The 22,638-nt window shown below is 41.2% G+C and overlaps 1 protein-coding gene across 2 annotated transcripts in view; it reads left to right on the forward strand.

Annotated features, from left to right (window-relative positions):
- Positions 1–22,638, forward strand: part of VPS13A (vacuolar protein sorting 13 homolog A) — a 144,695-nt gene that overhangs the window by 40,881 nt on the left and 81,176 nt on the right. For both annotated transcript variants that reach the window (XM_083701850.1, XM_083701851.1), the window contains exons 16-25: positions 4,179–4,273; positions 5,698–5,840; positions 7,780–7,981; positions 8,071–8,185; positions 8,821–8,957; positions 12,927–13,059; positions 13,999–14,116; positions 14,809–14,947; positions 18,231–18,318; positions 20,992–21,161. In XM_083701850.1, coding sequence (XP_083557976.1) covers positions 4,179–4,273; positions 5,698–5,840; positions 7,780–7,981; positions 8,071–8,185; positions 8,821–8,957; positions 12,927–13,059; positions 13,999–14,116; positions 14,809–14,947; positions 18,231–18,318; positions 20,992–21,161 — 1,340 coding nt within the window. The remainder of the gene's footprint in view (positions 1–4,178; positions 4,274–5,697; positions 5,841–7,779; positions 7,982–8,070; positions 8,186–8,820; positions 8,958–12,926; positions 13,060–13,998; positions 14,117–14,808; positions 14,948–18,230; positions 18,319–20,991; positions 21,162–22,638) is intronic.

Here is a 22,638-nt window from a genome sequence, read left to right on the forward strand (position 1 = left end):
ATTGGTACAAATGATCTCTTGGTAAAGGGATAGAAGCATTGGTAACTTTGAGGCCGGGCTTCTGTAATGCACTCTTATTTGGGCTGCCTTTGGGTATGGTTCGGATGCTCCAGCTAGTACAAAACGTGGCAGCCAGACTGCTGATGGGGACTTCGCATCAAAAACATGTTAAATCATTGTTAAAACAGCCACACTGGCTGCCCATCTACTACTGAAACATGTTCAAGGTTGAAAGCTCTGAGCAACTTAGGTCCATGGTGTCTTAACCCTTACACCCCTTGATCACTGAGATCATCCGCAGGAGTGTTGTTGGTCATTCCCCGTGTTGGTGAGGCTCATTTGACAACAAGAAACTGACTGAGCCTTTAGTGTCATCAGCCCTGTGGAATACTCTACCAGTTGAGATTCAGCAGATGCATTCTGTGCCAGCTTTTAAATGCCTGCTGAAAACTTTTCTGTTCCACCAGGCCTTTGCAAGCAATTAAAATTACATCCTTCCACAATGGTTAGTTAATGTTTGTTTTTAACTCTCTTAACTGTTTATGGTTGTTACTTTTATTGCTGTAAACTGCTTTGATAAATATATTTTTATGACATAGTGGTATATAAATGTTTTAGGTAGCAAGAAAAGGACAAATTCTAGCAATGTTACAAAGAAACAAGTCCTAGTGATCACCCAAACACCAAACCGCCTTGCAGATATAAAGGACAATTTTACTTAGTTCAGCAAATTAAAGTTCAACATGCATATCAAAGCCTGGAGATGCTTATAGACGTACAGTCAACTAGTGGCACAGCTCTGCCGATAATGTTTATAGTAATAGTGTCATACACAGTTGAAACAAGTAAATCGCTCTACAGTTAGTTATCTACTGGAAGCTCAAAGTCCTGTAAGTGGGAACAGTTGCAAGAAAGGGTTCTTCACATGGCCATATGTAGAGGCAGGGGTCATACATAAGTAGTAATCGCAGACGGGCACCTCCTCACCATCCCACGGTGAAAGTAGTACAATGGATCAGAAGATCTGTACTCCGGATGTTAAGCAGGTTTCGCAACAGCTGATTGGAGGGAGGGGCCGCCACCACTTTATTAGCAATAGGGAAAGCCAAGGGCCAGTCTTGTAATTCCCTTCACCCAATAAAAAGGATGCTTGTTAGTGGAAAACAAAAATAGAAACCCAGCCTACATGCCTGCTCCATGGGAGAATAATAATACTGTCCATATATATATATAGAACACATATGGAGAAGATTTTGTAGAAGGGAAAAAAGCAGCTCACCCTTAGCTGAATTAAGTATCACACAACAATGAGCATCCAAGCTTATATATCTAAACAGTTTAAAATCTGCGCCTGAATGCTGGAAGATCTGGATTTGACAAATAGAGTTGAATGTCATCAGCCTACAAATGATATTGAAACCCATGAGAATGAATAAGCTGGCTCAAGGATAAAACGTAAAAAGAAACATCAGGAGACCCAAAAGAGCACATTGGGGAACTCCAACTGTAACAAGAAAAGTAAATGATAAATGACCTCCTGTAGAAACAGTAAATGTATGGCCTACAGATACTAGGCAACCCACCTTAGAATAGTATCACAAAATCCCAGGTCACTGAGAAACCCAGCAAAAGAGCATGATCAACCATATCAAAGACTGCAGAAATAAAAAAAGGATTAAGGATAGAATATAAGCCTTTTGATTTGGCAATAAAGTCTTTACTGATCTTCATAAGAGCCATTTCAGTGGAGTATAGGGAACGAAACCTATATTGCAGGAGATTCAGGGCCAGGCTAGAAGAAAGAAATCAAAACAGAAAGAATAGCGTGCTCCTAAAGTTTAGAAGCAAAAGGCAGCAGAGAGATGGGATGATAATTAGAAAGAGAGGAAGGCTGAATAGGTAAATGGCTGCTGTTTCCTATACAGTAGCTGTATACTATTGCTGGTGTTAAAATTTGAGCTGGACTTTCAGATTTTCTTGTATCTTCAATATTTATATGTGGGGTGTAATACAAGACTGCTTTTTGGCTCACTATTGTTTAATCTCTACATAAATGAAGGCTTTCAGTAGCTGTCTTGGCCCCACCCCCCAGTTGGCAGTCAAATTATGCAGACAATTTGGCTCTTATCTGAAGTAGATGTAAGAACATTGCCATCTAAATTTGAAATTTATTCTAAGCAGGAAGGCTGATCTATTAGATATAAGAGCAAAATAGTTGTGTTTGCCAAAAGGCCTAGGCAGAATAAATGACTCTTAGATGACTCTTAGACAGTGGTACCTCAGGTTAAGTACTTAATTCGTTCTTAACCTGAAGGATCACTTTAGCCAGTGGGGCCTCCTGCTGCCGTCGTGCGTTTTCTGTTCTCATCCTGAAGCAAAGTTCTTAACCCGAGACACTATTTCTGGGTTAGCGAGTCTGTAACCTGAAGCGTATGTAACCTGAAGCGTATGTAACCCGAAGTACCACTGTATTACCAAACAGTGTAACTAATTTAAATACTTGGAGCTTACCGTATTTTTCGTCCCATAGGACGCACCTAGTTTTTTTGGGGGGAAATAAAGGAAATCCCCCCTTTATTTCCCCTCCCCAAACCAGGTCGGGGAACAGCGGTATGGCGGCGCTGCGCCTCCCAGCTGTCCCCCGAGCTTGTGGGGCTGGCCGATGTCTGCCCGGCGCTAGGGGCGCTCGGCTTCAGGGCACCTTGCGCGCCAGGCGGCAGGCTGCTATCCACAGCATGGGGAGGCCAGCGGGAACTCCCGCAGGGTGCCCGACGCTGCAGATGTCTGCCCGGCACGAGGGGCGCTCTGCTTAAGGGCGTTCTTCGTGCCGGGCGGCAGGCTGCTATCCGCAGCCTAGGGAGCTCTGCGGGAAATCCCGCGGGCTCCCCAGGCTTGCTGATAGCTTCCTGAAGCCTGGAGAGTGAGAGGGGTCAGTGCGCACCGACCCCCGTCGCTCTCCAAGCTTCAGCGAAAGCCTGTATTTGCCCCATAGGACGCACACAGATTTCCCCTTCATTTTTGGAGGGGGAAAAGTGCGTCCTATAGGGCGAAAAATACGGTAAATGTGGAAGCCACTTACGACATCTGCCTTTTTATTGGACACTATAGAGGTCGTTGTCTGATAGAATCAGTGATAAATGTTTTTGTTGCTAAACGTTGTGACTATATTCTGTACAGGGCAATCACAATTTACACTGACTTACGCAATCACAGCTTTATGTAGACCACCAAAAATAAATAAAAAGGGGTGGGAGATCCTTGGCTACTAACCTTAAAGGCTCTTGAGATCTTGCAAGGAAATCTCAAGTTCTCTGGAGATCATGCAAGGAAAACTATGGAAACAGCTTGCTTACTGAGCTCTGGGGTATTGCCCTTGATACAATTTTTTAAGGAATAAAGTCCTCCATTAATTTCAGAATTTTGTGGAAGGTCAATCTGATTGTTTTCAAAGGTGATTTAAAAAATCTAAATAGTTTAGGAAACATTACAATTTTAAATTTTGATTATTTGCAGTTTTCTTTTGGGCAGTAGGACACCTTGAAGTGGGATAGTATTCCTCCTATTGCTTGAAGGCAATAAATCAGCACTCCAAAGGAACCTCTCTATTTAACTTTTTTGTGATTTATCTTGTAATGATGATTCACTACAAATAATTCAAGTCTGACTGACAGACACATTGGGTTGCAGCCAAAGGTTCTCTTCCTCTGATGGAAGGAGGCTCTTCCATTCACAGAAAAGTACATTTGGATTCATCCATTATTCTGTACCCTTGATAATGCAAGGTTTTGAATTGGTGGCTGAATGAACTCTGAGATCAAATGCCAAGTCTTCAGGCTTATGACATTGCCTCTATGGAAAGGCAAAGTAGCATAAGTGAAAACGGTGTGTTTACAACTTTTACTAAATTACAATAATAAAAAACCAATGTATTGATGTAGTGTGTCAGGTATGCCATGATGCATTATGAGAATTGAGGTGTTTTTTATACTGAATGCATTAACTGCATGATGTCTATGACAATAGTGTGTCATACCAAACGTAAACAAACTGAGAAAGACACTATGAATCAAAAATTGAGACACTATACATACTTTTCCTTGTTTATTTGTTTGTTTTGTGACATAAGAAAATCTTTAATAAAAACTAATAATAATAATAATAATTGTTTTAAATGGTAGGCATTGAACAGCTTATGACCCCACAAGAAAAGGATAAATTATATGCAGCAATTGGTTACAGTGAAACAGCTGTTGATCCGACATTGCCCAAAACGGTAGGTATTATTCGGTTTGTATAGTATAGCATTTGGCTTTATCTAAAGTCATGGTATCTTACAAAAAAAGAACAATGATTTTCAAGCTTTCAAATTCACATGATCAGTATGCAAGAAAAATGTAGTGCTGGCTACCTCCCAGAGGTAGCAATATATGCACTCTATTTGCATACAAAAGTGCTCTAAATATTCTATATATAGTTGTAAATATACTGGAGAACAATCACTCTGTGTTTTATACATTTATACATTTTGGCAATGTCAGTGATTTTTAATGTGTTAACCTGGTGATTACTGTTTTTCTCCAAATGCAACTGAAGAGGGAGAAAATGTCTGGTGAATTCTTTATTTCTGATGTAGCACTGTCTCATCATGTAATAAGGGGGGATGAAGTTTTGACCTGTGTACTCCACTACAACACTGCTTTAACTTTAGTAGAAATTCACTTGAGTCGTGTTATGTCATATAAAATTTGGAATGCCATGTTTTAAAAAAACCTTTTGCATGCCTTAAATTCTGAATACAATTTGAATATTTTTATTCCTCAAAATCTTTCATGTTAGATGCAGTTACAGTCATATGCTAGTCTAACAGTATTACATACATGTCATATATCTAACTCTTCCTGTGCAATGAATTTTTGAATTGTGAGCTGAGTTTTTAAAATCCAGTCCAGCATTTTCACATTAAAATACATATGAAAAAATGCAGTTGCAACTGGACCTCATAATGAGTTTATTTTGGTTTTCCTGCCTATCCTTTTATCTTTTGTGTGTGTGTTTGAAAGAAAGGGTGCATTTCCCCCTTTACTTTCTGTTAGTTCAAAAGCTTGTATAATTGATTTTATTAAATTCAATTCAAAATCCTTTATTAGGCATAACACACCACACATAACATTGATTTTATTAGTCAGGTATCAATATGAAACATCTTACATGTTGACCCCATATCTTGCAGGGTCAGACTATTGTCCAATTTTAGGCTTGTCAGAATTTTTTGTGAGCAAAATCCTGAAACCAGGGTGTGATTTTAGGGTATGTGGCAAAGTAGGGGAATTTGAGGGAAAGCAAGCAAGCAAATGTTTGTCAAAATAGCAGCTCTTCTTCTGTGCCTCTTTAACTCTATAAACCCTGCTTCTCTAGCAAGAGGGGCAACTGGAACTCTGCCGCTTCCATATTTCTTCCACCCAGAAAGTTCCTTTATAACTGTTAGAAAAAGAAAAGAATGAAGATAAGTTTTCATTCACCTCCCCTGAACCCCCCTCCCAAAAAGGCCACTGCAATTAGGAATAGCAGTTAGGGAACCTATTTTGGTTCAAGTCTACTGTCATGGGATTCTGAATTTCATATTATAAAACTGTATTCAAGTTTGTATTTTATTAATATATTTTGCTAGTCATGATATATTTTTGTCAATTTGTACAGTATGAAGCCATCAAACTTTATGTAAAACTATTAAGCATGACTGTATCAATAAGGGAAAACAATCAGAAACCTGAGCTGCTGAAACTTGCACTAATTGATCTGCGTACAGCAGTAACTCAACGACCTGGTGCTGAAGCAATAAGGTAGTCATTTGTTGAATTCATATTTATTCCTTGAAACAAAATTAGTTGGTACTTCTGATTTGAAAACAGAATTTTAATATTTTCTAGTTTCACTTGGAAAATGTTACTAATTTATGGCGGTTGCTGATTATCCAAATGGGTTGGGTTACTACCCTCTTTACGTGACAGAAGCCAGGAGAGCAACAAACTCTGGGAGGTGGGCACAGTCTCCTCAGTTTTTTCTCTCCTGCCTGATGGAGCAGAACATTTTCTCCAGGCTCTCTCTGTTCTTCACAGCTAAGTTCCTTTACTTTCAACTTCTCTTTCTGGTTCCCTCTTATTCTCCTTAACTGTTTTGTGATTTTTGTGATTATGTGTTTTGATCTCTATCTATGTTCTTGTTTGTTTCTATCTCTGTTCTCTGTTGAGGTAAAAAAAAGAAGAACTCGTTTTGCTGCTTCACTATTACTTTCGGTTGCTTTCTGTTCCTTTGCTTTCCTTTTCCTCTGCTACTGGCAAGGGTTTATTATTTTACTATTTCTTATTTTTCCTGATAGGACAAACTATCCCCCCCCCCCCAATTTGTCCATTTGTGGCTTAGATCAATTCCCACCACCAGTGGTTGCCGCGGTCTCCTGATTGGCCGATTTCAGACCACCGCACTCTGCTGTGCAGCGCAGCTGCGTACTCAGCATTTGGCCTCTTAACAGCCATTGGTTTACCATTGCAGTATCAGCTGCTTCCACTACATCAGAAGCCGCTTTCTCCCCCTGAGTTGCCAATTGCTACTGTGCTGCATGCACATTTAAGTCACCTGAAGGACTTTCTGCCTGTGTCCAGGGTACCGTATTCGCCAGAATATAAGCCACACCTGCAATTAATCTGCATCTTTAAAGTTGAAAGGGGGGGGGGGAGAGAACACATATATTGGCTCATTCTATTAGGTCAGCAGCAGCTTTGGCTAGTTTTGCCGCTGATATTCCATTACTAGATATTTGTAAAGCAGCTATTGGTCTTCACCAAGTACATTCACCAGTCATTACAGAATGGACCTGCAGTTGGGGAAAGCTGTGGTATGTCCCGACCCATTCGGATCATCAGCAACCACTGTAAATAGGACGACTGGTCTTACCTGAAGCGGAGATTTAGTAGGTTGCTGATGATTCGAAAGGGGCCCATCCCTATAGTGGTCTGCAGTTCCTTGCTTCTTTCCTTTTCTGTTGCATTGTCAGTGCTAACTCTTTCCATTATTTTATTTGAGCTGAGCCAGTAGTGAGGTAGGCAGATATGTACGGATTCCTTTCCAGGTATGTACAATATCTGATGCTGCTGGGCGAATGTGAAAAAACTGAGGGGACTGTGCCTGTCTCCCAGAGTTCTTTGCTCTCCTGCCTCTGTCATGTGAAGAGGGCAGTAACCCAACCCACTTGGATAATCTGCAACCTACTAAATCTCTGCTTCAGGTAAGACCAATCGTCCTTTTCATGTGAGGTTAAGTACCATGTCTGCATTATCTTCAGCATAGTTTCCTTGATGCTGCTTGATACAGTTTTATAGGCAAATGTGCCCCCCAACAGCTTACTCCCAAGATTCATCCTGTATTTTCATTTCCAAGTCTTGTTTCCCACATATGTTTAGTCCCCCTGCTGAACACATACCTTGTTTCAGCAGTATATCATGGAGCTATATTCCTCTTTTTGTGTCTCTAATATCTGTTATCATGGTTTCCAGTCACACTTTTATATATTACCATCTACTCATCAAATCATGGGATGGTAATATCGTAAATCTTTTTTTTTTTTTAAGGGCAATATAACCAAGAGTCATCTGCGACAGGACTTAACTGTCAGGGGTCCTTTACCTTTTATTGAAAAAAATCCCCATAGCAAAACCCCAACCTTTTGTTGGTACAACTGTATGTATATATGCTCATGTAATTTTCATAATGTGTTTTACACAGATTTGAATCTAGTGTAAGTGCATTTGAAGTTGAAGGCATGGCTCGGGAAAAAACAGTACCTTGCTTACTGTCATCTCACACAGTCCATTCAGAGCACAATGCATCACTCTTCACCATTATGTTTGAGACCAATCCCTTAGATGAGACTGCCAATCAAAAACTAAGAATAGAGTCACAGCCTTTGGAAATAATATATGATGCAGTAAGTAGAAATGAGTTCTAGAAGTTTTCAAAAATTAAATTATATATTACATTAGCAATACATTTTCCTGACCTTTTATACTTTTTCAGATGACTGTGAACAGCATAGTAGATTTCTTTCGACCTCCAAGTGATGTTCATTTAGAGCAACTAACATCAGCAACTTTAACAAAGCTAGAAGAATTTCGTGAAAAGACAGCAACAGGTAAACATCAACCACTTGGAATAAGTTTTTGAAAGACTAAATTCTGTGTATTCATAGCACAATGAGCACTAGTGCCAACTTTGTACTGCGTAGTGTACACGGGTAGTTCTCACTATGTGGAGATTATCTTAACATGGCTAAGTTCTTCATGGAATTTTTAAGGGTATGTGAATTGGCCTTATTTTTCAAATATCTACATCTGAAACTCATGTAATACTGTTGCACTGTATAGAATGGCGAGGAGACAATTCCAGCCCATCAGCCTTGTTAAACCCTCCAGGTCTCCGCTTTAGCGGAGGAGACTGTTTTGGTTAAGCCACATACATCTGCCTTATTCCTAGTGTCATATATGACATCAAGTGTGGGGCAGGTAAATAGGCAGTTTCCTCAAAAGAAGCTTTGTAGGGAAAATCAGTCAGCTGATTGGTGACAGTTGCAAAGTGCTGGATACCTGCCTTTGCCCCACCCAGCTGTCAAATTTGGTCTGCAGGGATGGGGGAAGTGTGGCCCACCAGTCAGATCAAGTTCTCCATCTCTGGTATAGAAGGTCTTGGTTTTGCTTAAATTTATTCACTCATAAATACAGTGTTCTTGTGATCCTTCTTAATTCTCATGCTTTTCTTGTGGTTTTCTAGGCTTAGTGTATATTATAGAAACGCAGAAGGTTCTAGATTTAAGAATAAATCTTATGGCTTCTTATATCATTGTACCACACGGTGGATTCTATGAACCAACATCAAATAAGTTACTTTTGGATCTTGGTAACTTAAAGGTAAAATTCTCAGAAATATCAACTACTTAACACTTATTATTCATCTCCTAATTATGACTTGTATTTTATTGTACCTGGTATGTGGATAGTTACATTTGTGCATGTGGTGATGATCTTAAAATGGGCATTCAGTGCCATCTAGCAGTAGCAAGCAAAACTGCAGCTCCAACAGAATTTTGAATATCCCTCCCTCCTTGGAAGCCAGTTTCTGATTTTGCCTCTACTGAATCTGTACTCAAAACATTCTCTGTCTCTTCATTCCTGCTTCAGTGTTTCTCAATTTGTTTTTTTTTAAGAGTGTGTGTTTTATCCTGTGTCTTCTAGAGCCCCCTCCCCCCAGTGTTTCTTAATAAAAAAGAATAATTGGAGTGAAAAAGAATTTTTATCTAGTAGGCGTATCATTTCAGGAGGGTGTTGCTGGATTCCTGAGTTGGGCTTAGGCTCCGCACTGATGATGAGGCAGGAGGAAAGAATTCTTCAGGGATGTGGTTTGCTCCCAATCAGTTTTTTTCTCCTGCCTTCAACAAGCAGATCACTTCCGCTTCACTCCCATTCTTTCTGCAATATTTACTTTCCTTTTATCACTATCTTTTAAATTTTAACTTCACCTAATCTCTTTTTGTCTCTGCCCATCATTCCTTTCCTAAGGAAAAACAAAAGACAAAAATATTTACTTCATATTCCCTCTGTCTTTTTCCTTTTCCTAAGAAAAAAAAACAAAAAACACTTGCCTCAGATTCTCTCTGTATTCTATTTTCCCACCATTTAAGTTCCGCCCTCCCTTTGCTTGGATTGGTGGCGGCTGGTTTTTTCATCTGCTCTTTTGGGTGGGAAAGAGAAGAAGGAGCATTTGAGGAGGTAATCCTCTGTGGCCTCAGCACCAGTCTCTCCAGAGCTTTATTTCTCCTGGTCTGCAGCCTCAGAGCTTGTCCCTTGATTCTCCTCACGACCTGCTGAGCAATGTCTCCTCCCAGTCTACTGAACTTTTCCTTCTGGTCTACTTTTCTATCCATTATCTGTCTGATCAGTCTGGCCTAAGGGTCATTCCACATCAAATCAATGCAAAAAACAAGGGTTTTGCCACCTGCCGTCTCAGATTTTGATGAAACTTGATGTACACTCATCCCTTATGGTTGAAAGAAACCCCCTTAAATTTTTTCCCTCTATCACAAACGGTTTTGATTTTATAGCACTTCAAAGTTTCGTGAAATATGCATTTCTGTCCCTCTTGAGATCCTCTGCCTTCTGTACATTCCCCCCCCCCCCCAATAACCAATGATCTGATCTCTTTGAAATTTTACACTGGCTGTTTCTCCAATTCAGAGATGGAGAGAACAGTGACGGCCTTTCATCCCACCCAAATACATCAGGGGGGTTGCATTTGAATTCTCAGTTAGTCAGATCAAGAATGCCTTAATTGCATCAATTGCTTGTGAGATGTGACATAGCTCCCCTTCTCAATTTGGGAAGCAGAAGCAACGTAAGAGAAAACCCTCCTTCCCAGATGCCCCGTTGCCTGATGGTCATGGTGGTATGTCTCTTGGCTCTCCCAGTCCATGTGTCTTGCCCCCGGGTGGCACAGCAGGGAAAGTGTTTGCCTCATTGGCTATGCAATCTCCTGGGAAAGGCTGCTTCCTTGAGTTGGAAGAGAGTGTGTGGAGTGATGGTAAGGTCGCTGAGGAACAGCAATCACACCATCGTTTTCAGGATGCTCGTTATATGCAATTACTTTGCAGAGCCTTGGCTGCTCTAGGTTTAATCTCCCCCTCAAGAAGCCCCCCTCCTTCTAAGGGAAATGCAGTGCTCCCAGGGCCACAGTCCTCTTCCAAGTTTATTCCAACCTCCACTCTGTTTTAAAAGTTGGCTAAATTGGAGCAGGATACACCACTCCACCCTCAGTTTCAAAAGTGATCCAGATTGTGACTAAATATGTTATTCTGAACCCTGAATTTATGTCTTCTTTAAAATCTCTTTGCTTGTGAAGGGGATTCTCAACTGAAGGACACTACAGAGAGTCTCATATACTTTGCCTTATGCAGAGTTCACAAGGCTACTGCTTCTTTTAGAGCAGCTTGTACTGCCTCCTTTTTCTCAAGGGCATCTATCATTTTGGGTTGATTAATTACTGAATAACCCACAGCAGGATCCTGCCAGGGGTAGGTGACACCCCCCTCCAAAAAAAATCCAGGGTGGCAGCCTTTATTGTTGATGCCACTCTGGATGCTAGTCAATTTCCAGCTCAAGCCATGACAGCACAAGCTGTTGTTTGCTGCACATTGTGGCTCAATCATTGGGAGCCAGATCCATCTCTGGGAAACAAAGTTTCATCTGCCACAGTATCCAGATGCCTAGGTGCTTGTATATCTTTGGCTTATGAGTCTCTCAAGTTACCTTTTCCATCACTTATATTACCACACTCTACCAGATCAGCATCTATGTCGGTGGCCTTTGCTGCCAATATGCCTCTCCTGGATATCTGCAAAGCAGCTAATTGGGCATCGGCAAGTACTTTCTCTAGGCATTGCAAACTAGATCTATTATCCTCAAGTGATGCAGCCTTTGGCTGCACAATTCTTCATCGGGTTTTATAGTTAGCTCAACTGCAGTTGGGTCCTGCCCAGTTGGGAATCGCTGTGGTATGTCCCAATCTGAAGACTTCATCGTCCACCGTAATAAATAGGATGATTGGTCTTACCTGAATAGTAGATTTATCAGGTGGATGATGCAGTCTTATCCTCAAAGTTCTCTTTCTGTTAGCTGTTACTTCTGTTCTTAGAATATCTGGGTTGGAGGCATTCATCAGAAAAGCATTTATGTGTTTTCATTAAGGGCAGGGTGGTTTTGAGAACTGATCCCTTCTTCCTACCCAAAGTTCTGTCGACATTCTCCTTATGTTTTATCCCAGCCTTTCTCACCCATTGGAAAAGGCCTGGCATTTGTTAGATTTGTGGTGGACCTTTGAGGTGTACATAGCCAGGACAAAAGAGTGTAGATTAACTGACTCCTTGTTTGCTTCCTTTAATCCCACTCCCTTGGGCAAAAAAGTTTGCTCTTCCATCTTATCTAGGTGGTTTAAAGCTTGTAGTGTGATGGCACGGGGAGCTTTGAAACTTCCTCCACCATCTTCTATTACAGCTCATTCCACTAGGGCAACAGCTAGTTAGGCAGCTTTCTCTGCTGACAACCCTTTGATTGATATCTGTCAGGCAGCCACTTTGCCATCTCTTACTACATTCACGATGGAGGCTTATGCTTCAGCCGAGGTTGCCTTCAGCTTTATGAATCTGCAGCAAGTCCTTCCACCTTAGTACTCTCCATTGCAGTTGGGAACCGCCTTAGTTGGGTATGCTGTGGTATGTCCCAACACGCTAGCCCAGTGACACCCTCCTGAAATAATATAGTTGGTTCTTACCTGAACTGTAGATTTGGGAGGGGTCACTGGACTATCGGGACCTCACTCTGGTGTGGCTGCAGTGGCCTATAAGTTTGTATTGGATTGCCTGGATGTTTTTCCTATAGTTCTTTGTTTTTCCTTATTGGGATAAGAGTTTACTATCATTTTACATACCCTTACTGTGTTGCTCTGATGACTGTCGAGCTTCACAAGTCCATAAAACTGATGGAGAGCCAACCACTTCCCTGAAAAATACTTTCTTCCTGCCTTGTCATTGGGGTGGAGCGTAAACCCAACCCGATAGCCCAGCTATCCCTCCCAAATCTACAGTTCAGGTAAGAACCAACTGTACTGTTTCTTAATGGTTCATTGTATTTCCTAAAATTTCCTTTTGATATCCTGTCTTTAATTATCAGTACAGGATATCTCATTAGATCGTCAAGAAGTCTGGAAAAGTCTTACAGGTTTTTTTTTTCTTGGGGGACAATTTAAAAGTAAGCTTTATCTCAATAAATACTTAAAGATGCATATTTGAAAAACTAACAACTGATTATTGCTGTTATTTTCTTTTTAAGATGACAAGTAAAAGTCGATCTGACATGTGCAATATCAAAATTGGTGAAAACACTCTTGAAGATATTATGTCAAGAGCATATGATATGTTTGACATTCAGCTCAGCAGCATACAACTTCTTTATAGCAGACATGGTAATTATTCATATAAATCAATGCTACACACACACACACACACACACACATTAAAAAGTATGACAGGTTTAGCATAAGTTACTGTTAGTCTGATTCCAACAGTATGATCACTATTGTTCAGTGCATGTTGTCGGGTTTTATCTGATTTTTAAAATTTCTGATGCTTTATATTTATTTACCTGGCATTTTAAAAAACAAATAGTAGTATGTGCATGAAAGTGAAAATGAGAGAGATCTTTACATCACCCCAGTGAGCAAGAGGATGGTGACCAAACAGGACCCAATAGCCTAAAATTCATTTGGGAAAAAATACTTTAATTACATGTGCAAAAGATCAGTGATTGCATCTTAGTTTACTAAAGATGTATGCTTAAATATCAAAGAGGAACAAAAAACATAAAAGAATCTTGAGGAAATGTGGGGGGATAATGTGTGCAGGAAAAATACAATACATTAGTTCAATGAGGGGAAAAGGTTTACAATATACAGTATTAGATTAATTACAACTTAACCATGGTTGACCCTTTCATCAGCCCACCTGAACACCACCTGACCTCTAGATAAGTTTACTAGATTCCCAGCTGTTTTACATAGCCTTTTAAGGGAAGAATATAGCTCGCCATCAAGAGTAGAATTCAGAAAACAGGCTCCTATAGTCTTAAATGCCTATCAGCAGATAATTATCAGTTTATAATTATCACAAGGATCAAGAAAATCGACTTAAATGATATGCACACCACTTACGCATCTAGATGCACCCATGCATTTTGACTTCACAGTAACAAAAAAATACTATTAGAATTAATTAACAAATAAATTTGTGAAGTGGTCCATCATCTCTTGAAAACAACATGTGCTTTGGTGTGTATGCAGGCTTTAGGAAAAATGCGCATGAAACTGAGACTCAAGCATTGTAATAGACATCTTTTCTATCTTTAGATGAAAACTGGGAGGAAGCTCGAAACTTGCGATCCTCATCTCAGCATATCATACAGCCTCTGGATGTGAAAATGGAACTGAGCAGAGCAATGGTTGTAACAGATGCAAGAATGCCCAAGTATGACATTCTTGCTGTTAAGTGAATTTTCAGATTGCTGGCTTGGTAGGGAGCACAGGCACTGCTTCCATTGTCCTTCACTTTGAGAACAGACCATTTATTTTCAGCTTCCTGTTCTTTAAGAGCTATTCTCTAGAAGAGCTCTTATCCCATGACTCCTAAGTTTACTCAGAAGTATTTGTTGAGGGACATTGTCAAAAACTGTTTTGCCTGACAACAGTTTCTTTGAAACTGCTGCCCTGAATTCCTTCACAGAAAGGATGTAAGTTTTAAATAAATGCAAATAAAATAACATTTAAACCTTGGCAGAGCTAATCGGTGCAAGCTGATCGGTGCATGTTCCATTTTTATTATGTCCTTCAGATATTTATTTCAATGCATAGGTAGGGCTGAGGTCCTTTTGCCCCCTCTCCCCCCAAAATTGAGGGGGCCAGCTCCCCCACGTTAGTAGGCATTGCCATTCAAATGGCATGTGTGTGTCATGTCAATTATGTGGGGTGACGCTTACCTGCCCCCCAATATTTTATTCAAGTTGGCACACCTGTTCCAATGTTAATTGTTCTTTTTAAAAATCATATATGCCAACCTGGAACCACTTGTGTTGTGGGGCTGGATTTAATTTATCAAATAGATTATTTCCCTAGTTCATGGCCCCCTTTGTTTTCTGATTGCTTTGTCTCTTTGTGTTATAGATACAAAATGTTTGGTGAACTGCCATTACTGTCTTTCAATATCTCAGATGAGAAATTGAAATGTATTCTGGATCTTATTGATAGTATTCCTTTACCAGAAGCTCCTCCTGAAACTACTGTTACTACACAACCTTCCAAGGCAAGTGTTGTATTGAACTGGTAGAAACATTTGGTTAAGCTTCAACAATACTGGTAATTCTTCTGCCACTTCATCATAGTGCTCTTTTTAGCAATAGGATATTTCTCACTGTGGTAGAGGTTCACACTAAATGAGTTTTTTTACCACCATGTATTTGCTGTGGTAGTGCTACTCAGCAGGACTTTGTTTCATATCTGGCTTGTAAGCTGAGGTTAAAGCAGAATTTCCCAATTCAGATATAATAGGAACTGTGGTTTAAAGAAAGCATGATAAAAATAACAATGTCAGATGTACAGGAGGGAGTTCATGACTTGTTTGTGACCTGATAAAATACTGGAGCACTGACCCTATTGGTAAGTTTACATCCCTCACCTCCAAATATTGCCAAAATGACTCCCTCCCCAAGTTTGTTGACTTAGGGTTAGCAATATGTGTTTTTCCCTTTTTCAGATAACATATTTCTAGATTTCCTGCTTTAGCAGTAAAGCAATTCCTATGCTTTTCTGAAGTCTCTTTGCTATCCTTTATGACTTAGTCTGCTGCTCCTTAGAATGTTCTTTAAGTTTATTTATGGCCATATTCCTTTGAAATGATTTAAATCATTCATTTAGTCCAGATAGTTTCAGTAACTGGCAGTGTAGTTTAGTATGTGAATTCTTACACTTTAGAGTTTTCTGAGTGTGTACAGTGGTACCTCGGGTTACATACGCTTCAGGGTACATACGCTTCAGGTTACACACTCCACTAAGCCAGAAATAGTGCTTCAGGTTAAGAACTTTGCTTCAGGATAAGAACAGAAATCATGTTCCGGCGGCGCGGCAGCAGCAGGAGGCCTCATTAGCTAAAGTGGTGCTTCAGGTTAAGAGCAGTTTCAGGTTAAGTATGGCCCTCCAGACTGAAGTATTAAACCCGACGTAAGGTACCCCTGCCTGTACGGGCCAGTCGTGACCGACTCTAGGGTTGTGCGCTCATCTCACTCAAGAGGCCGGGAGCCGGCGCCGTCCGAAGACACTTCCGGGTCACGTGGCCAGCGTGACGAAGCTGCGCTGATGAGCCAGCACCAGTGCCGAACACGGAAACGCCGTTTACCTTCCCACTATAAAGCGGTACCTATTTATCTACTTGCACTTAAGGGTGCTTTTGAACTGCTAGGTTGGCAGGAGCAGGGACCGAACGACGGGAGCTCACCCCGCCGCGGGGATTCGAACCGCAAACCTTACGATCAGGAAGTCCTAGGCACTGAGGTTTTACCCACAGCGCCACCTGCGTCCCAAACCCGAGGTACCACTGTACTAATACAGAATTCTGAAGAAATGTTACAGTTAACATGTAACTGCAGACTGAAAGTTCCCTAGTCTGGAAATCAAAAAAGAGAAGAATATTCCTCTTCCGCTGGACCTCACTCAGCAGCTTTGATATTTTATTTATTCGTGACATTCATGTCACTTATGGTATCTTGGAATGGCTTCCCAGAATGGAATTTGAAGGTGTTAATTTGATACCTAACCTTCCTAGACAGTTGTTTCCAGAAGGTAGTACTGGGTCTACGGCTGGCCTGTGTCTGGTTGGGGCTGACAGGAGTCCAGCAATATCTGGCTAGCCAAAGCTTCCCTGTCCCTGATTTATGATACCTATTTTGTCTCCTAAGCTGCTTTAAATTCTGTATAAAACTGGTGGGAGAAATTGTCCAGGGATTTGAAGTGCAATATCTTTGGTATCTGGATCACACACACACATCTGTCTGTCTGTCTGTCTGTCTGTCTGTCTGTTTTCTTGGCCTCCATCTCTCCTTGCAGCCTAGGAAGAGATCTTGGGGCTGGGTGTGGGCAAAGAAATTGAATCTTAATCCAGACAAGACAGAGGGCCACCTGTTCTGTAGAACTCATGACCAGGGACAAGGATCCATTCTATGTTGGATGAGACTATACTTCCCCTGAAGCCACAGGTTCATAGTCTGTGGGTGTTTCTGACCTTAACCCTGGATGCCCTAAGGACAAGTGTTCTCAAAGGTGTCTTTGCCCAACTTGGGCTAGAGTACCAGTTTCATCTGTTTCTTCAAGTCTCAGTTCTGCCCATGTTAACACGCGCCTTAATATCATGTCTGGAGTATGTAGTCTGCTCTATGCAGAAATTTAATTCATCAGTAACATAGCATAGAGGTTGTTAATTAAAGCTGCCTATTGGGAGCATGTAACTCCCCTTTTAAAGCAATTACACTGGCTGTCCATTTGTTTGAGACCAGTTCTCATGACCTTTTAAGGCCTTTGACAGTTTGGGACCAAGATATCAGAAGGACTGTCTTCTCTTGTTCAAAGCTGCCTGATCACAAAGGTAAACTCTGGAAGCTCTCTTGTCTGTTCCATCTCATCTATTATATTACTCCCAGACAAAGGAGAGAGCATTGCATTTGTGGTAGTCATTGTCTAGGTTGTGGAAATCCCTCCCCAAAAAGGTTGATTCCAGCTTCCCCTTTTGGCTTTCCACTGGAGAACACCCTGTTTAGGAATGTCAATAGCGTTAAACAGAAAGTCAATTTATGTTTTTATAGACTTGTTTCATTGTTAGTACAGTGGTGCCCCGCAAGACGAACGCCTCGCAAGACGGAAAACCCGCTAGACAAAAGGGTTTTCTGTTTTGGAGGCGCTTCGCAAAACGAATTTCCCTATGGGGTTGCTTCGCAAGACGAAAAAATCTTGCGTCCCCCCCCACGGTTTTTTTCCGCTTTTTCGCCCTTTTCTTAAGCCGCTAAGCCGCTTATCAGCTGTTCCGCTGATAAGCCACTTAACAGCTGATCGCTGGAAGCCGCTTGACAGCTGTAGCGCTAATCCGCTAAGCTGTCAATGGGCTTGCTTCGCAAGACGAAAAAACCGCTAGACGAAGAGAATCGCGGAACGGATTATTTTTGTCTAGCGAGGCACCACTGTATTTCCTGTTGCTGTTTTTTATTTCATTTTAATTGTCTATATTTATTGTTGTTATTTTTGTATCTTATGGTTATTGTTAGCTGTCTTGAACAATCAATAAAGATGACACTTAAAATTGTCAAATAAAATATATTAACCAAATAATAAATAGTCATTTTGTACACATAAATTATTATTTTTATTATTATTTATTAAATTTGTGTACTGCCCTTCAATCGTAGATCTCAGGGCACCTCATAGCATAAAAATACAAGATCAAAATACATAATAAAAAGAAGAACAAACCAAACTAAGAACGCTCCCCTTGCCCCTACCCGCTCCCACAATAAATAAGTGTTACATATTGCTTTCTGTTTTAGCTTCAGGTATCGTCACTGATAACAACACCACAAATGTCAACCTCTGTACTTCCATTTCTAGAATCTCTTTCAGTAGCTGGATCAAGTGGTAAATATTTTCTTCATTTTGTTTTTGGTTAATGTAGGTTCAGAAAATGTTTATGATATCCTAATATTTATTATCTACATGTTTAAATTTTCAGGCAGTTTCTTTTCTAGGACCTAAACCAGACAAACAGATATGGTGCAATTTGGTGTGTGAAGAATTAGAGTAAAAATCTCACAAAAGTTGAACTTTTGAACCAGAGGAGTGTAGCTCAGAAGTGGTTATAAAAAAGGAAAAAAATCAAGCTGTGGAGTCATCCCACTGGAAGGATCCATCAGTTATCAGACCTGCTCAAAGAAGTTGCCTCTGCCCTATTTTCAAGAATCCCTTCTCTCTTTGCCTCCTGTGCCATAATAGCTGATCCCGTTCAACAAGATCCTCCAACGATTGGGAGAAGTTTTTCAGGGACAGGAGAAGGGGAATGTGGGGAAGCCGGTCACTGCCAGCCCCATGATTTTAATCCATATTCTATAGTTCATTTTCTATTGTATATTTAAAAGATCTTTAAAAAATAGATAAGCGGTTGCATTCATCCAAAATTAGTTGTACTTAAATTCAGTTAAGTCAAATGTGAGACAGGCACCATCTCTGTTGCCTTTTCAGCAACCACTGAAGACCTTTTAATCAACAAGGCTTTAAAGTAGAGCTCTTTCCCAGTAAGCATCTGTATTTCAGTTGTTTAGTTGCTGTGCCTTTTATCTGATCTGTGATCCTTTACAGTTTTTTCTTCAATCCTCTTTTTATCCTGTAAGAATATGCTGGTGAATATGCTTGTGTATGTTGATGCAGAACCTGTCCTGCAAGGAGTTAAAGATATCTGTCCACTTACAGTAGATGTTACCTTAGCACTGTTCAATTTGCTAGAAATGTCAGAAGAATCCATCTCTTTATTATGCCAGACTCAGAACCTATGGGCTACTGTAGTCGTAGTTCCATGGCATCCATGTCTGACAGGATCAGCAACATCTAGGATGTGGTCCTAGCTATTCTTCCTCTAAGAGCAGTAGGCCTCATGACCTTTACTCAATGGCTTGCTATGATAGCTTTCTGTACGGTCCATCCCGTGGACATACACACACACGACATTTAGGATGGCTTCTCTTCCTAAGCCAGAAGAAGATCAGAGCCAAGCACCACAATCCATTACTCCTCTCTGCCCTCCTGAAACAAACTCTCATCCGGTGGCTGGATGCTGATCATCTCACATAGAACATTCCACTAAAAGGGCCTCAGAGAGCAGTAATCACTACTGATACAAGGCTTCATGGCTGGAAAGCTCATTATCTGCATCTTACAGCTCAGAGACAGTTGAGCCACTTAGAAAGGGAACACAGCTTAAAACGGCTGGAGCTCAGGGTGGTGCACTTAGCTCTCAGACACTTTAAAAACAGGCTTAAACAGATGCTCATCCCGGTCGTAATGGATAGTGTCACCACTAGGGTAGTTCTCATCTGACAGGGAAGCGCATAGGAGAACATGGCCTCCTTGGTGGTGCAGCCGATCAGCAGGGAGGCTTGGAGAATGGAACATTGGTCATTTATTGCAAATATTCCTTTATTTGGCAGCCAAATGAGCCTGTCACACTGCACCCTACATATGTGCTGCTCAGTCTTCATTCCTCATTTCTCACTGATTGGGCCTTGCCCTTTTCACACAATGGAGGATTCCTATTTCTTTCATTTCTGTCTGGGGGTGCCTTGGCTCCTGGTTCAAAAAGTGTTCAAGGGATTTTCCATGAACAGAAACTGTGGACACAGTTGAAATGTGGAAAAATATTAAAATTAATCTACAAGTTTCCTGCCTGGGCTATTAGGAGATGATCTAACCCACAGTGACTGGCTCACATTATCTGCTAGAGAAGACCCCTTCCTTATAAGCAACCAGTGCTCCGTTTGCAGTTGTGAATAATAGCATGTGAGTTTACAAGCAAGTTTACAAGCTGCTGCTGCTGCTCTTGCCTGCAAGTAGATACCCCAATTTATCACTTGATGTGCTAACTGGACAGATCTGCTTGGAAGGGACATAATTGGAGTGTTTAATAATAATAATAATATTTATACCCCACCCATCTGGCTGGGTTTCCCCAGCCACTCTGGGCGGCTTCCAGCAAAATATTTAAATATAATGGTCTGTTAAACATTAAAAGCTTCCCTAAACAGGGAAGAAGACAGCCTTCAGATGTCTTCTAAAAGTCTGGTAGTTGTTTTTCTCTTTGACATCTGGTGGGAGGGCGTTCCACAGGGCGGGTGCCACTACCAAGAAGGCCCTCTGCCTGGTTCCCTGCAGCTTGGCTTCTCACAGCGAGGGAACTGCCAAAAGGCCCTCAGCCCTGGACCTCATTACTAATTCATAAATTAGTGACTTCAGCAGCAAAATCTGGGAACTGTTATAGTGGAGATACTTTCTGTGATGAGGTCTTGATTGCATCAGCTGTTCCTGGTATGCCAGTGTTTCTCAAACTTCTCCAGCTGTTGTTGGACTAAAACTCCTATAATCCATGATCACTGGTCCTGCTAGCTAGGGATGATGGGAGTTGTAGTCCAACAACAGCTGGGGATCCAAGTTTATAGTTTATAAAGGCAATTATAGTTATGTAATTATTGGTTTATGTTAAATATATTTATGGCTTAAGTGTAAGCATTTCATGATAACCATTTAAACTATTATCATTATTAGAATCTGAAGAAGAATTTTTTGATGCCCCAAGCAGTCCTATAGAAGACTGGCCATTTTTTGAAGCTTCTTTGGGGTCCTCAAGTAGGCCTGGCAGCTTAAAGAAAAAGGCAGTGAGACGGGAATCGTTGAAGAATATGATTGATTTCCAACTAAGATTTGAAATACCTGAGGTAATATACTATTTTACCTTACCTTATGTCTCTTCGTGACTGATCCTAACATACTGCTGTGTGTTTATCCTTAAGTATGTTGCGTTCTTTATCGTTAGCATTTTTGCTTCACTTTTCAACAATAATCTAGCTGTTTCTGAGTTTTTTATTATTAGTTATCTCAGTTATGTCAATGAATAGAATGTAGATATTTCAATTAATTTTAATATAGTATTTAAAAATCCCTAGGATTTGAATCCAGAGTGTGTGGAAAAAGAAGCCAATGGTGCAACAGGACTTTCCCCCCTCCTTCTTAACTCTACATTCCCCTGTCCCACACCCCAAAAAGCCTCTCATTAGGAGCAATGACCCCCATAAATGGCTAGAGATGTGTTGCAGGTCACTGGAGTAGGAAAGGGAAATCTGTAGGAAAGGGAAATAAGAGGAAGTTTGCACAAGTAGACACTTAAAGGGAGGCTGTTTGGCAAGTACAGTTAGCTGTATCCTTCAGTGTGGGGTTCCGCAGGGATCGATCCTATCCACCACGTTTAACATCTACATGAAACCGCTGGGTGGGGTTATCTGGAGGTTCAGAGAACATTTTCAGCAGTATGCTGATGACACTCAGCTCTATTTCTCCTTTTACATCTGTAGGTGAGGCCATGGAAGTGCTGGACCAGTGTCTTGCCTCAGTAATGGACTGGATGAGAGCCAACAAACTGAAGCTCAATCCAGATAAGACTGAGGCACGGCTAGTGGGGGGTTCCCAAGACCAGATGGGCGGGAGTTCACCTGCTCTTCACTTCCTCTGAAGGAGCAAATTTGTAGCTTGGGGGTATTTCTGGATACTTTGCTGTCACTCAAGGCTTAGGGGACCTCAGTGGCCCTGAGTGCCTTCCATTAGCTTTGGCTGGTAACCCAGCTATGCCCCTATCTGGACAGGGGTAGCCTAACTACTGTTGTCTATGCTTTGGTAACCTCAAGGTTAGATTACTGCAGTGTGTTATACGTAGGGCTGCCCCTGAAGACAGTTCGGAAACTTGAGCTGGTGCCGAATTCAGTGGCCAGGTTGCTCACGGTTGCAAGACGGTTTGAGCATATTACATCCATCCTGGTCCGACTGCACTGGCTACCAATTAGTTTCTGGGCCCAATTCAAAGTGCTGGTTTTGACCTATAAAGCCTTAAACGACTCAGAAGCGCAATACCTCAAGGACCACCTTGTTCCATATGAACCTACCTGGACCCTGAGATCAACTTCTGGGGCCCTTCTTTGGGTGCCTCCTTCATGAGAGGCCCAGAGGGTGGCAACATGAGAACAGGTCATTTCTGCTGTGGCTCCCCATCTGTGGAATGCTCTTCCAAGGAAGTTTCGCCTGGTGCCTTCATTATACACCTTTAGATGCCAGGAAAAATTGTTCCTTTTTAACCAGGCCTTTGGTTGATCTGATTTACATCCTATGCCCTTTTAAAATGTGTTGCAGGTGGTTATTGGGTTG

This window comes from Podarcis gaigeae (assembly GCF_964106915.1).
Source record: "Podarcis gaigeae genome assembly, chromosome: 11".
NCBI lineage: Eukaryota > Metazoa > Chordata > Lepidosauria > Squamata > Lacertidae > Podarcis > Podarcis gaigeae.